General features: G+C 44.5%; 1 protein-coding gene across 2 annotated transcripts in view; it reads left to right on the forward strand.

Annotated features, from left to right (window-relative positions):
• Positions 1–15,520, forward strand: part of LOC139542820 (FYVE, RhoGEF and PH domain-containing protein 3-like) — a 156,942-nt gene that overhangs the window by 113,592 nt on the left and 27,830 nt on the right. Inside the window, exons 2-4 of one of the 2 annotated variants that reach the window (XM_071348680.1) lie at positions 5,242–5,406; positions 9,386–9,572; positions 10,366–11,014. In XM_071348680.1, the coding sequence (XP_071204781.1) occupies positions 5,242–5,406; positions 9,386–9,572; positions 10,366–11,014 (1,001 nt within the window). Of the gene's footprint in view, positions 1–5,241; positions 5,407–9,385; positions 9,588–10,365; positions 11,015–15,520 lie in introns of both variants that reach the window. The other variant, XM_071348679.1, reaches the window with a different exon arrangement.

The raw sequence follows: 15,520 nt of genomic DNA on the forward strand, positions 1-15,520 counted from the left end.
ACACGAATGTACATATACAGACACACACACACACAACTGTACATACACAGACACACACACACGGATGTACATACACAGACACACACACACACGAATGTACATACACAGACACACACACACGAATGTACATACACAGACACACACACACACACACACACACACACACACACACACACACACACACACACACACACACACACACACACACACACACACACACACACACACACACACACACACACACACACACACACACACACACACACGATTGTACATACACAGATACACAAACACGAATGTACAGACACAGACACACACACACGAATGTACATACACAGACACACACACACACACACACACACACACACACACACACACACACAAATGTACATACACGGACACACACACACACAAATGTACAGACACAGATACACACACACACACAAATGTACATACACAGACACACACACACACAAATGTACATACACGGACACACATACACACGCATGTACACACACAGATACACACACACGAATGTACACACACAGATACACACACATGATTGTACATACACAGATACACACACACAAATGTACAGACACACACACACACGAATGTACATACACAGACAGACACACACACACACACACACAAATGTACATACACAGATACACACACACGATTGTACATACACACACACACACACACACACACACACACAAATGTACATACACAGACACACACACACACACAAATGTACATACACAGACACACACACACACCTACACTACCGTTATGCTTCCATATCCCCTTTCTCAGTGTCAGAATATTTCAGTGTATAAGAACACACACTTGCACTACCATACCACAGCCTTAGAGCTAACAGTAACGCTGTCCTCTCGGGTGCTGTTCTGTGAGTCCTTCTCATTCTGACCTGTTTTCTTCTGACTGGATAGTGACCATGACATCACCATCTCCACTCTCAAGCAACGGGCAGGTGAGTCAACGGGTCGCCTAGGAGACACAATTCTTGGCGTGTCCATAAGGATGGGGTATGGTCGTTGATGAAGTGGTCTTCTGAGTCACGTCACCCTGGCAACCCCTAGCTCCTCAGAGCACCATGGTGATGGTTGAGCTGGGAAACAAACTGTTCCAACGATCTGTCCCTCATCGTGATTGGAGCTCAGAAGAGGAAATGAATGAATCCACTTTTCTATTCTCTTGTGTGTGTTTATTAAAATGCTCTTAGATTGATTCTCATAATTACAGAATGTTAATCTCATCTCTCCATCTGAAAGCAAATTCATTTGATGACTCCGTTTGTGTCGGACATTGTTTAGCTCCTGTTTGTCCTGTAGTTGTTTACTCTGTTCTGTTTTGTCATTTTCCTGCGTGCGTGCATGTGCGCACATAACTTTACCACTCTGCCACTGAACAGGACCTGAATGTGTAAGGTGTCAGAGACATAGCCTATAGTGTCCATGCAGTCTGTGGCGTTTCATCTTGGTTCCTGCCCTGTACTGTTTCACAGACAGAGATAATCAGGGAACCTCCTGTTGCCATAACAATACATACACACACACACATCAGCTGGGCCCGGGGGCAGGCGTGTAGAGCAGGTTTGGCAGGTGCAGTTAGACTAGGGCACACAGTACACCTGACAACAGGTGTGTGTTATGCAGGACTGAACTTTACTGAGCTCCAGGGTGTGTGTGTGTGCAAGGAGCTGGCACGGAGAGCTTAACGGTTTCAACTGGATTTTTGGCGTCTGAGGAAAGGGGGAACATTGAATGACAAGGTAGCTTTTTCCTTCTTGTTCTTGTCTTTTGTTGTGTATTAAATTCCCCAAATAAGCCCAGTCTGTCTGTTTATCAGGTTTAGGTCGTTGTTTTGCTATCCTTCTTTTCTTTACTTTGGCAAATGTTCAAACACAATTACTTTTTGGTCTCGAAGACCTTTGGAATCATTTGAGCTTTCAGTATTGTAACAGACATGTAGAAGAGTTGTGAGTGTTGTGTAGAGTTGGGAGGAGTGTCGTGTAGAGTTGTGAGGAGTTTTGAGTAGAGTTGTGAGTGTTTTGTAGAGTTATAAGTGTTGAGTAGAGTTGGGAGTGTTGAGTAGAGTTGTGAGTGTTGTGTAGAGTTATAAGTGTTGTGAAGAGTTGGGAGTGTTGAGTAGAGTTGTGAGTGTTTTGTAGAGTTATAAGTGTTGAGTAGAGTTGGGTAGTGTTGAGTAGAGTTGGGAGTGTTGTGTAGAGTTATAACTGTTGTGTAGAGTTATAAGTGTTGTATAGAGTTATAAGTGTTGTGTAGAGTTATAAGTGTTGTGTAGAGTTATAAGTGTTGTGTAGAGTTATAAGTGTTGTGTAGAGTTATAAGTGTTGTGTAGAGTTATAAGTGTTGTGTAGAGTTATAAGTGTTGTGTAGAGTTATAAGTGTTGTGTAGAGTTATAAGTGTTGTGTAGAGTTATAAGTGTTGTGTAGAGTTATAGGTGTTGTGTAGAGTTATAAGTGTTGTGTAGAGTTATAGGTGTTGTGTAGAGTTATAAGTGTTGTGTAGAATTATAAGTGTTGTGTAGAGTTATAAGTGTTGTGTAGAGTTATAAGTGCTGTGTAGAGTTGTGTAGAGAGTGTTCAGTGGAAGTGATTCCTCTGTGTCGTCAAGTTCCTGTTTACTGTTAGGACGTTTGATCTGCGGGCCAAGTTTCACTCTCTCTCAGGTAACCATGACTACGGAGTTTCAATAGACCAGACCCTTATGACACCGTAGGTCTCGTTACTGATACAGACTGTTTGTTTTTCCCAAGACTTTTTCCCAAGACCTGTGTCTAGGGTCAGAGTGTTTCTCATTGGTCAGTGGTTTGGCTGAAGGACTTCAGAGTAGATAGATGTTGCCCCAAACCACTGATGCAGGGTCAGATCTGATTTCATCACCTTATTAAGGGTTACGGTTAGGATTGGGGGCAGGAAAAGCTGATCCTAGATTAAGTTTTACAAAGTCATCAGTTCTCTTTGGTGAATGGCTTTCCTCTATATGATCATGTGGGATGCTGTGTGTACTGTATAGTCAATACTATACAGTCTACTGTTTAGCAAATGGATTTCTGTTGCAGCGGTAGTGAAAGTGAGAGCGGGAACTGGGCACTATTTTATGATTTGCTACTGTACATCTATTGACCCAGTAGCTGTGTGTATTACAGTTACTGTTTATGGCTTAAGTGAAAAGCTTTGTTTTCCACAGTTGTATGCAAACTGAAGCTCTCTCTCTCTCTCCTCACCTTCTCCCTCTCTCTCTCTCTCTCTCTCTCTCTCTCTCTCTCTCTCTCTCTCTCTCTCTCTCTCTCTCTCTCTCTCTCTCTCCTCACCTTCTCCCTCTCTCTCTCTCTCCCTCTCCCTCTCTCAATCTCTCTTCCCTCCCTCCCTACTTGGTTTGGTAAAAGCCTTGTAGATATCATATGGTGGGAAAGCCAGCCTGCAGCAGGACCTCATGAGGGCAGACAGCGAAGCAGGACTCATTACAGACTGACATAGCTCTGCCTGCCTTCACTGCCTTCACTGCAGGCTGGAGCTGAGCTGGACAACACCACATCAGACATGGAAAAGCTCCTCAGGGGTCTCACTACCATCTCTAAAGTAATCCTTTGGCGATGCGTGTGGAGTGAATAGATACCGTCCGTAGGCCTGCAGGAAAGAGAGCAGAGAGGAGCCGTGTGGATGGTCGTTTATATAGATTATCATAATGTACTGACAGGGTTATCGTGGATAACACACAGCAAGGCTAAACACAGGCTGTGATGAGGGCACTAGGAACAAAGACAGCGGTACTTAGACACAAACACAGAGGCACACACACACACACACACAGGCCCAGTCGTACATAAGTACACACACACACAGGCATAGGGATACACAAGCACATGCATATACACAGTAAACACATACTTCCCCCACTCTCAACACAAACAATACATTATGTAAACATACCAGCATATTGCACAAAACAGCACTCATTAAAAAGGCCACACTTCAATTCACTTGACTGGATTTCAAAAAGCCCCTATAGGCATCTCCCTGATGTAACTAGCTAGCTGCTAAAGGCCTCATTGTCCCACAGTGCATCTGTTTGTAGTTCTGTTGAGTGGATTTCTTAAACACACAGCCTGATATCACAGACATACAGAGAGAAAGTGGGAGACACACACACACAGGCCATTATCGCTCCCAGCCAGTCAAAAGGATGGAGGATCAGGATGTAGACATGTATTATTTATAGGCAGGCCTATCAGAGAGCTCTCTGTAGACTCATTGAGGCGGAAGCCTCTTCTCTCTCTCCTCTGGCCTGGTGTCAGGATCGATGCTGGGCCTGTCTGTTCCCTCTCTGCTCCCTCTATGCTTCCTCTCTAGTTCTTCTTGCTCCCTGCAGCATGGTCGTTTGTTCACCTCCTACAGTTACAGTTACACACCACACTGCACCACTCAAGTGTAATGCAGCTAGGCCTGTATGGATCTGCATCGTTCAGGTGTCCTTGGACTGAAACTGGGACTGTATAGTGCTGCAATAGGGCTGCATCGTTCAGGTGTCCTTGGACTGAAACTGGGCCTGTATAGGGCTGCATCGTTCTGGTGTCCTTGGACTGAAACTGGGCCTGTTTAGGGCTGCATCCTTCAGGTGTCCTTGGACTGAAACTGGGCCTGTATAGGGCTGCAATAGGGCTGCATCGTTCAGGTGTTCTTGGACTGAAACTGAGCCTGTATAGGGCTGCTTCGTTCAGGTGTCCTTGGACTGAAACTGGGCCTGTATAGGGCTGCATCGTTCTGGTGTCCTTGGACTGAAACTGAGCCTGTATAGGGCTGCATTGTTTTGGTGTCCTTGGACAGAAACTGGGACTGTGTAGGGCGGCTTCGTTCAGGTGTCCTCGGACTGAAACTGAGCCTGTATAGGACTGCATCGTTCAGGTTTCCTTGGACTGAAACTGGGACTGTGTAGGGCGGCTTCGTTCAGGTGTCCTCGGACTGAAACTGATGCTGTATAGGACTGCATCGTTCAGGTTTCCTTGGACTGAAACTGGGGCTGTATTGAGCTGAAGCTGCTGGGTTTTTTGGCTCACCTATGTCACTTTCTTGGTGTTCTCAAACTAATACTGTGTTCCTTCAGAACAGGTTGCATTCCTGCGTGTTCTGTGAACAGAAGTTATGTACTCACCAGTCAACCTAATATATCATCTCCTTCTCTCTCCCTCAGACCTCTCTCCCTCCTCTCTACAGTACCAGTGTGGATCGGTGGACTTCCTGTGTTCCCCACGGCTGGGAAAGAAAGCCCCGCCCCCTCCCAGACCATGTCACGGCCGGCCTGCAGTCAAGCCCCACCCCCAGCCCACCGCCACACCCACCTCTCAGAAACCTCAAGGTACAGTGTTGGTTTATTTGTCATTTAGCATTATAACTAGTTGTTTATTACAATAATGTCATTATCATGTTGGTACAATATCCAGCATTGTGTTATTAGCCTGGGTTTCTTAGGCAATGACTATGACCCAGACCCCAGAGTTTTATTTGGTCAGGTCAGCCTTCACCCACATATTTATCCCACAAACACATCAGTCAGAAAAGAGATCAATGGTTCAGATCAAAGACTGTTGTTAGTCCAACTATAGCTTCATGCTATCTGCCTGTTGAGGCATTACTTTAGGCCAGCGTTTCTTAAAGTATGGGGGTCGCGGACCTGTTAATGTATAATTATTTCATTAATTACTGGAATTGATTTGGCCAAGTGCAACTGCGCTCTCGGTTCAGTGCGCTCTGTGCTTAGCAGCGGTCTCTGCTCTAGTTTGGCAGCTGCGCGAGTGTGAGAGGGAGATGCCCGTGTGCTTTGCGGTGTACCGGATCTTTTTTCTGCAGTTTTCTTGAAGATCACTCCGCGACCCACACGCTGCAGCGCTGTGGTTCAAGCAACTGACTTGTTATCAGTGTTGCCAACTTAGCGGCTATATTTAGCGAGTATTCAGACCCCTCTAGCGACACATTTTCCCCAAAAAAGCGACGAGCGACAAATCTAGCGACTTTTTCTGGTGTTATTGGAGACTTTTGGAGACTCTGACTTGAAAGCACATATCGTTCTTACTCTTCTCAACGAGCAGCGGGTGCCGCCGTTGGCCCCACCCCCATCCCAAAGCATCCACAGGGGGACCAGTCCTCGCGCAGCAGTCTCTCCCAGCTGCAGTCAGAGCAGGAGATGTTCACCCCTCCGCGTCCAGACTGCAAATGAACCACACATGCGGGAAGCCGCCGCTGGCTGATCCCGCTCTGGCTTACATTCAGGGCGGGATGTAAATGTAAAATGTTCTTTGTCTAAAATAAATCACTGCATTTGACTCACACAGCCTCAGTCACTTACTCACCTTGTCCACTGTGTGTGTGCCTCTCTGTGACATAAGCTAAACATCTAGCTGGCTAGCTCATCATGTCTCAGTCTAAACTGTACACTCAAAAATACAGAAAGGAGTGGGAATCAAACCCTGAATTCAAAGGCTGGTTGAAGCCATTTATTGGAGATGATACATGGGCATACTGCCTGTATTGTAAGGCTGATTTCTACGCCAAACTTAGTGATGTAAAAAAATACATGACAACTCAAGAACATATTAAAAAGGCAAAGCCTTATAACAGTTCCACCCAAAACAAGCTGCCATTTATGGTTAAAAAAATTGGCATGTGATCACATTGGAGAAGCATGTAAAGCTGCTTTCTCACACTCCACTGCTGCTACCCACTTCAAAATGCACAGGACAAAGTGCACAGAAATGATTAATGGTGTTCAAGCACCATACTTTCTTAAAAAGTTGGTCGCAGATGTGGGTGACCAGCATTTCAGCCTCCTCCTCGATGAGTCCACGGATGTAAGTGTTTCTAAGTACCTGGGGGTTGTGATAAGGTACTTTAGTGACACCAAGCAGACAATTGTATCAACATTTCTGGGGCTTGTTGAGTTGGAAGGAGGAGATGCCAAATCTATAGCCCGTGCTGTTGTGGCTTTCCCCGAGACGTGTTGTCTTAAAAAAGAGAAACTCCTGGGGATAGGGACTGACACTGCCTCTGTTATGACGGGGATTAACAATGGGGTCCATAAAGCGCTGAAGGAGGAGTACGGCCTCAAATAATCTGGTTCATATTCGCTGTGTGTGCCACTCTCTGCAGCTTGCTCATTTGTAGTTCTAAACATATTTAGGGTGTTTTTTACTCACTTTTTGTCCTTCCCACAACGTTATTCCTCTCTCCTACAGCGTCCATCACAATTACATGTACATGGCCAATTATGCAAATTAGGTGATGACATCATTTAGCGACTTCTAGCGACTTTTAAGACAGCCAATAGCTACTTTCCTCACTGAGGAGTTTGCAACACTGCTTGTTATTCCTCACCGCTGTCATGAAATGGACTCATGCTAGCCACAAGTTCTGACTGAGCTCAATGGTCATGACACGCAAATACAGTGATGACTTTTTGTCTCTTTCATACAAACTTTGAGAAATAATGAGGAGCGCCCACAATGTGTTTTGTGTGTGGAAGTGCTTAGTAATGAGTCTCTCAAAACGAACAAATTAATCAAATGACACGCCCTGACCAAACATCCAGGCACAACATGACGGTAAACCCAGGGAGTTATTTCAGAACAGGGCAGAATGCCTCAGGAAACAGTGCTTCGAAAGTGGAAAAGTAAGTCAACTAACAAAGCATTGTTGTCATTTTATAACAAGTGATAATAAGCAGAAATAAGGGAGTACTATCTCTCATAGTAGTAGATGTGAGTTTCTCTTTCAAACAATCCCATGGCCGTTTAACGTTTAACAGCTAATAGCTAACGTTAGCCAAAGCAGCTAACTAGCTACTGATAGTGTAAACCTAAGAAACGGTATAGATGAAGATGAAAAGTGATCAGGCCTACTGAACATTTTACTGCAGAAATGATTGTTGAAAACAAGTCTAGGTTGGAACTGTTGCTGTTACAAGTAATTTGTTTTATTCTGAACTGGAATAAACTGATTGAAGCCAGATGCTTTTTGAGGCAAACACTCACACAGTTCTGGGTTGATCATCTACAGCAGGAAGCCGTCTCCTGTCTGACTGAGAAAGCAGTAGATGTTCTGATCCAGTTTGGCACCACATACCTATGCAAGTCAGGGTTCTGAAGTACAGAAACAGTGTCATTGCTGAGCATCACCTCAGTGTTACACTGTTAAAAAACGGAGTCCAGAATAGACCTGCTTGTTGAAAACTACAACCAGCCACACACCTCTCATTAGGACTGTGTGTATGTGTGTGTGTTTCTGGTCTACGTCTGTGTGATGTCATCAATCAGTTTATTCCAGTTCAGAATAAAACATATGTATTTTAACAGCAACAGTTCCAACCTAGACTTTCTATCAACAATAATGTATACAGTAAGATGTACAGTATGATGTACAGTAGGCCTGATCACTTTTCATCTGTACTGTTACTGAGGGTTGCACGATCAAAAAGCCTGTGTGTGTGTATGTTCTGTTATACATCTGTGATGTGATCAATCCGTTTATTCCAGTTCAGAATGAAATGATTTATTGTATTTTAACAGCAACAGTTCCAACATAGACAGGTATGTAAGAATGTTTTTAACGGAGAAAAATAAACAAAAGATATTTATGGGTATTTCATTGTTATTTGTTTTTGTCTATATTGCATTTTTTTAGGCATAAGGGCAATGAAATGTACCGATATTTACGTAAAGTAGCATATTTTCCTATGCTTGGGTCCCAGGAAAACACAGAATATCTCATTTGGGTCCCAGGCTGAAAAAGTTTAAGAGCCCCTGCTTTAGGCTGTGCTGTAGCCACACACACACTCAGAGAGATACCTGCTTCCTCATTCAGCCCTAATACTATACAGTAGCGTGTTAGCCTCTGATAGTGTGGGTGGCCATTTGTGCAGTCTGTTTTTGGACTGCTCTCGTTCTGTAATTTTTTTGTCTGTGTGCTTGTGTTTTTTTTATCTGACTTTGAAACCACAATGGCTTACAAGCAGACATCACTGCATCCTGTTCTGAAACCAGGAAGCAGTCTTAGCTCTGTGAAGCAGCATCAGAACTTCTCCTGTGCTGTGTTCCAGGACCTACTCTTAGAGTTGAGCATTTATCTGTTGTGTTTTGCGGTGGCATTTGGACTGTGGTTTTGTGAGTAGGTAGGTGCAGCAGCCAAGGGCGTCTGGAATACAGAAATGGAGGCTTTCTCACACCGGGGCACTTGAAACAGGACTGTTTCTGTCGTCACACCAGTGACCTGACCTTGTATCTGTCTTTTTCACTCATTCCTTCTTCCGCACTCCATCCCCCCTCTTCCTGGACCTGGACCTACAGTGCCGCCTAAGCCCCCGCACCTGCTGGCCCTCGGACAGGACAAGAAGCCCAAGAGGATCCCCCCGGCCCCCTCCAGGCCGCTGCCTGCTCCCCCAACTTCGCCCAAACCGCGTCCCAGCCAGACCCCCCCTGGCCTGGCCACACTGCCTCAAAGAGAAGCCCAGAACGTGGGGCTACTCATCGAAAGGTTTGAGAAGTCCAGGTACTTTACTGCACTGCAGGGGGTAGGAGATCCACAAGGTGTTCTCACCCTGTATCATTATATTTAGTTGGATGATTTATGATGTGGGTATTGTTATATGAGTATGAATGTTTTGCACGGAATACACACTCAATGTCTGTCTTACCCTCTGTCACAGAATACACACTCAATGTCTGTCTTACCCTCAGTCACAGAATACACACTCAATGTCTGTCTTACCCTCTGTCACAGAATACACACTCAATGTCTGTCTTACCCTCTGTCACAGAATACACACTCAATGTCTGTCTTACCCTCTGTCACAGAATATACACTCAATGTCTGTCTTACCCTCTGTCACAGAATACACACTCAATGTCTGTCTTACCCTCTGTCACAGAATACACACTCAATGTCTGTCTTACGCTCTGTCACAGAATACACACTCAATGTCTGTCTTACCCTCTGTCACAGAATACACACTCAATGCCTGTCTTACCCTCTGTCACAGAATACACACTCAATGTCTGTCTTACCCTCTGTCACAGAATACACACTCAATGTCTGTCTTACCCTCAATCACAGAATACACACTCAATGCCTGTCTTACCCTCTGTCACAGAATACACACTCAATGTCTGTCTTACCCTCTGTCACAGAATACACACTCAATGTCTGTCTTACCCTCTGTCACAGAATACATAGTTGTGGTTTTCAGTCCAACCAAGACTGAAATGTGAGAAAGGTTTCATTGTACAAGTGCCTCGTTTTTTAGTCACGTTTCTTCTTTATTTCCCAGGATTCCGATTCTTGGCGTCCCCCCGAAGAATCAGCTCCACCTGTGCCTGAGTATGAACGCCATGTCTGAGACCACACCCCCCTCTGCCCCTGACCCCACAGCACACTCCCCTTCAGGGTCAGCAGGAGCAAAGGACTCTGGGGAACGCTCCCCTGCCGACAAACTTGCACATATCGTCTCGGAGCGGATTGATGAGGTCACAGAGCTGATAGAACTATCACGCCTGGCCTCACTCCGCATCGACGGCCACGAGGACATTCCTCTGGACTCAATGGAGGACCACCTCGACATCGCCCATGGCGATAGAGTTGGTTCCCTTGACGATGTGGAGCGGGAGGAGAGAGGCTCTTCCCATGAGCTCCAGGACAATCCGGACTCGCTCTCCTCGGAGCAGAACTTAAATGGGAAGATTCCCAACAGGGACAGCGGGATTGACAGCCCATCGTGTACGGTGGAGGGGGAGGTGTTCCCCAACGAGGACGCCATCGACGAGGAAGAGCGCTATGACAGCGTCACGGAGACGGAGACCAGCGTGTCCTGCTGCATAACCCTGGACAACAAGCGTGACTCCACGCAGGACGAGGACAGTGACCTGGATGAGGTCAGCAGTGGGGAGATGGAGGGAGGAGAGAAGACAGACACACACAGGGTGAGTCAGACACACACACACATTCTTATCAGTCCTCTCAGTCCATAGAGCAGTAACTGTAACCTGACCATCTATTATTGTCTGGGTGAACTATCTGAAAGTCTACATCAGTTTCAGGTGTTTTTTTAATGAAACTGTGGTCCTATACACAGCACACACACACACACACACACCCAAACAAACAAACAGACACACTATTTCAGACTCAAGTGTATGTGTGGTGGTCACAAGAGTCTGTGCGGTATTTAAAAGTGGATGTGCTGTGGGGTGTAGGGAGATGAGTACCTGCCCAGGGCTGTAAAAGGATCTTGTGACTGCTGCTAGAGGACAGACTAAACCAGACAGAAACCTGCACACAGCTCAGCTGCTGTTTCCTCTGACTTCCCACCGTTGATCTGTGTGAGAGTGATACTGACACTTCCAACAGAGAACTTCACATCTTACCGGTCCGGTATACATGAACCCCCTTGTCAGAAAAATATTGTCTATTTATTGAAATTAAAGGATGAGTGGAAGGTCAAGAAACATCAGACAGAAATAGAAAGAGAGAAAAGGAGGTATAGAAAAAATAGAGAGACAGAATGCAAGTCAGCAAGAGAGTGAGAGAGTGTGCTGAAAGTTAGCTAACGAGGACAAGTGTGAGAAAGAGATGGGTGGGCGGAGGTGGTGAGTGGTAGCTGAAACTAGATTACAGGACAGTCATCATGGGTGTCATCAGTACAGGACAGTCATCATGGGTGTTAGCAGCACTGTGATTTTATCCCCTCAGCATTGTTATGATGGGGCACAGCCCAACACACCCAAACACACACCCATGTGAGCACACGCACTTCCACAGACACACAAACACACACACCGTAGTGACAGCCCATACCCTTTTCCTGATGAGCAAGGGATCTCCATGTTTCATGATGTCAGCATTACTGTCAAGAGGAAATGTGTGTGTGGAGGGGCGGGAGGTGTGTGGGGAGGGGTGTGAGGGGACAGTGCCACTCTCTGACACTAACAGCTGGTATGTTGATAGCGTTTTAATGACACTGTTGTCACAGAGGATGTGGGTTGTGGGGATGCACATTGCGACAGGAAAATAAAGAAATGTACTTTCTTTCAGTCTTTAGCATCCTCTGCTACAGAAATAGATGAGATATTTTACCTGCTGGGTATTATTATGCCTATGTGAGTGTGTGCTTGTTTGTGAACATACACTGCATGACCAAAAGAATGTGGACATCTCATTCCAAAATCATGGGCATTAATATTGTGTTGGTCCCCTCTTTGCTGCTACAACAGCCTACACTCTTCTGGGAAGGCTTTCCACTAGATGTTGGAATATTGCCGCAGGGACTTGCTTCCATTCAGCCACAAGAGTATTAGTGAGGTCCGCCACTGATGTTGGGTGTTTAGGCCTGGCTCGCAGTCGGCATTCCAATTCATCCCAAAGTTGCTCGATGGGGTTGAGGTCAGTGCTCTGTGCAGTGCAGTCAAGTTCTTCCACACCAACCTCGACAAACCATTTCTGTATGGACCTCGCTTTGTGCACGGCAGCATTGTCATGTTGAAACAGTAAATGGCCTTCTCCAAACTGTTGCCACAAAGTTGGAAGCACAGAAATGTCTAGATTGCCATTGTATGCTGTAGCGTTAAGATTTCCCTTCACTGGAACTAAGGGGCCTAGCCCAGACCATGAAAAACAGCCCCAGATCATTATTCCTCCTCCACCAAACTTTATAGTTGCACTATGCATTCAGGCAGGTAGTGTTCTCCTGGCATCCGCCAAACCCAGATTCGGCCGTGGTGAAGTGTGATTCATCACTCCAGAGAATGTGTTTCCACTGCTTCAGAGTCCAATGGCGATGAGCTTTACACCACTCCTGCTGATGCTTTGCATTGCCCATGCCGATCTTAGGCTTGTGTGTGGCTGTTCGGCCATGAAAACCTATTTTATAAAGCTTCCGATTAACAATTATTGTGCTGACGTTGCTTCCAGAGGCAGTTTGGAACTCGGTAGTGAGTGTTGCAACCGAGAACAGACCATTTTTACGTGTATGTGCTTCAGCACTCGGCGGCCCCTTTCTGTGAGATTGTGTGGCCTACCAATTCGTGGCTGAGCCATTGTTGCTTCTAGACGTTTCCACTTCACAATAACAACACTTACATTTAACTTACTTAATTTCTGACTCTAGCACGTCAGAAATTTGACGTACTAACTTGATGGAAAGGTGGCATCCTATGACGGTGCCATGTTGAAAGTCACTGAGCTCTTCAGTAAGGCCATTCTACTGACAATGTTTGTCTATGGAGATCGAATGGCTGTGTGTGTAACGTGTGCGCTGGGAATCGGGAAGCAAGTTCAGAGAGTGAATCATTTAATAAATGAACGAAACAAAATACAAAACACGACCAACTCACAGACATGAAACAGAAACAGAAACAATAACGCCTGGGGAAGGAACCAAAGGGAGTGACATAAATAGGGCAGGTAATCAAGGAGGTGATGGAGTGTCATTAGGCGCTGATGCGCGTGACAAGTGTGCGCAATAATCAACAGCCTGGTGACCTAGAGGTCGGAGAGGGAGCACACGTGACAATGTGTTTTTATACACCTCTCAGCAACGGGTGTGGCTGAAATAGCCGAATCCACTGATTTGAAGGGGTGTCCACATACTTTTGTTTGTATAGTGTGTCTGTACAGTATGTTTCACAGTTTTCTCCTATTTCCTGGTTGTGTGTGTGATAATGTGTGTGTACCAGACAGCTGTTACAAAACACAATGTCACAATATAGTACATCCTCACTCTGTGAGGTCTGGTCCTTGTCACTGTCAGTCCAGGAATGTAATTTCACCCATTATGTTAATCCCTGTTCTAGAACCTGTGAAGTAGTGAAACCGAATACACATCCGCAGCAGTTTATATTTCATCTCAGCTCCACTAGTAAACACAGTATTGGTGACTAAATCAGCGCTCAGTAAACCAGAACTGACAGCTGATTACTGCAACATGCCAGTGTTAATTTCATTAACAAAAAAGTGACAAAAATATTCGACAAACACCAATTTTCCAGTGGCAATTGATGAGACTTTAACTGACTAAATAGACCCAGAAAAGACTATAACTAAAGATATATATATTTTTTTTCAATTGACTTAACCTTTCTAGGTTAACCTCCAACATTCCGCTGAAAAGGCAGCGCGCGAAATTATATATATTTTTTTTTTAATATTTAATTTTCACACATTAACAAGTCCAATACAGCAAATGAAAGATAAACATCTTGTTAATCTACCCATCGTGTCCGATTTTTTAAATGTTTTACAGCGAAAACACAACATATATTTATGTTAGATCACCACCAAATCCAAAAAACACACAGACATTTTTCCCAGCCAAAGATAGCTTTCACAAAAAACAGAAATAGAGATACAATGAATCACTAACCTTTGAACATCTTCATCAGATGACACTCATATGACATCATGTTACACAATACATTTATGTTTTGTTCGATAATGTGCATATTTATATCCACAAATCTCGGTTTACATTGGCGCCATGTTCAGAAATGCCTCCAAAATATAATTACAGAGAGCCACGTCATATAACAGAAATATTCAGAAATATTCAATTAAAGATACACTGGTTCTTAATGCAACCGCTGTGTCAGATTTAAAAAAAAAACTTTTGTAAAAAGCACACCATGCAATAATCTGAGACGGCGCTCAAATATAAATAACATTTCTCCGCCATGTTGGAGTCAACAGAAATACGAAATTACATCATAAATATTCCCTTACCTTTGATTATCTTAATCAGAATGCAATGCCAGGAATCCTATTTCCACAATAAATTGTTTTTTTTGTTCGATAATGTCCATTACTTATGTCAAATTAGCAACTTTAGCTAGCACGTGTAGTACACGTGTCCAAACACTGGCGCAAATGAAGGCAAACGTCGGACGAAAACTTCAAAATGTTATATTACAAGTCGAATAAACTGGTCAAACTTAGTAGAGAATCAATCTTCAGGATGTTGTTATCATATATATCCAATAACGTCCCAACTGGAGCATTTCTTCATGTCTGTATAACTAATGGCACACATGGCTAGCGTGCGTGACCAGGAACTGGAAATCTGCCAGACCAGTGACTCAAATAGCTCCCATCCGGCCCCACATCACACTAGAGGCTTCATTCCACGTTCTACTGACTGTTGACATCTAGTGGAAGGCGTATGAAACAGATCCATAAATTACAGGGATTTGAATAGGCGATGTCTTTCACATCGACCCTTTTCAGAATTTTCACTTCATGTTTGGAAGTTTGCCTGCCATATGAGTTCTGTTATACTCACAGACATAATTCAAACAGTTTTAGAAACTTCAGAGTGTTTTCCATCCAATAGTAACAATAATATGCATATATTATCATCTGGGACAGAGTAGGAGGCCGTTCAATTTGGGCACCAATTCATCCAAAAGTGAAAATGCTGCCCCCTAGCCCTAAAAAAA

This window comes from Salvelinus alpinus, chromosome 17 (assembly GCF_045679555.1).
Source record: "Salvelinus alpinus chromosome 17, SLU_Salpinus.1, whole genome shotgun sequence".
In the NCBI taxonomy this organism is placed as follows: Eukaryota; Metazoa; Chordata; class Actinopteri; order Salmoniformes; family Salmonidae; genus Salvelinus; species Salvelinus alpinus.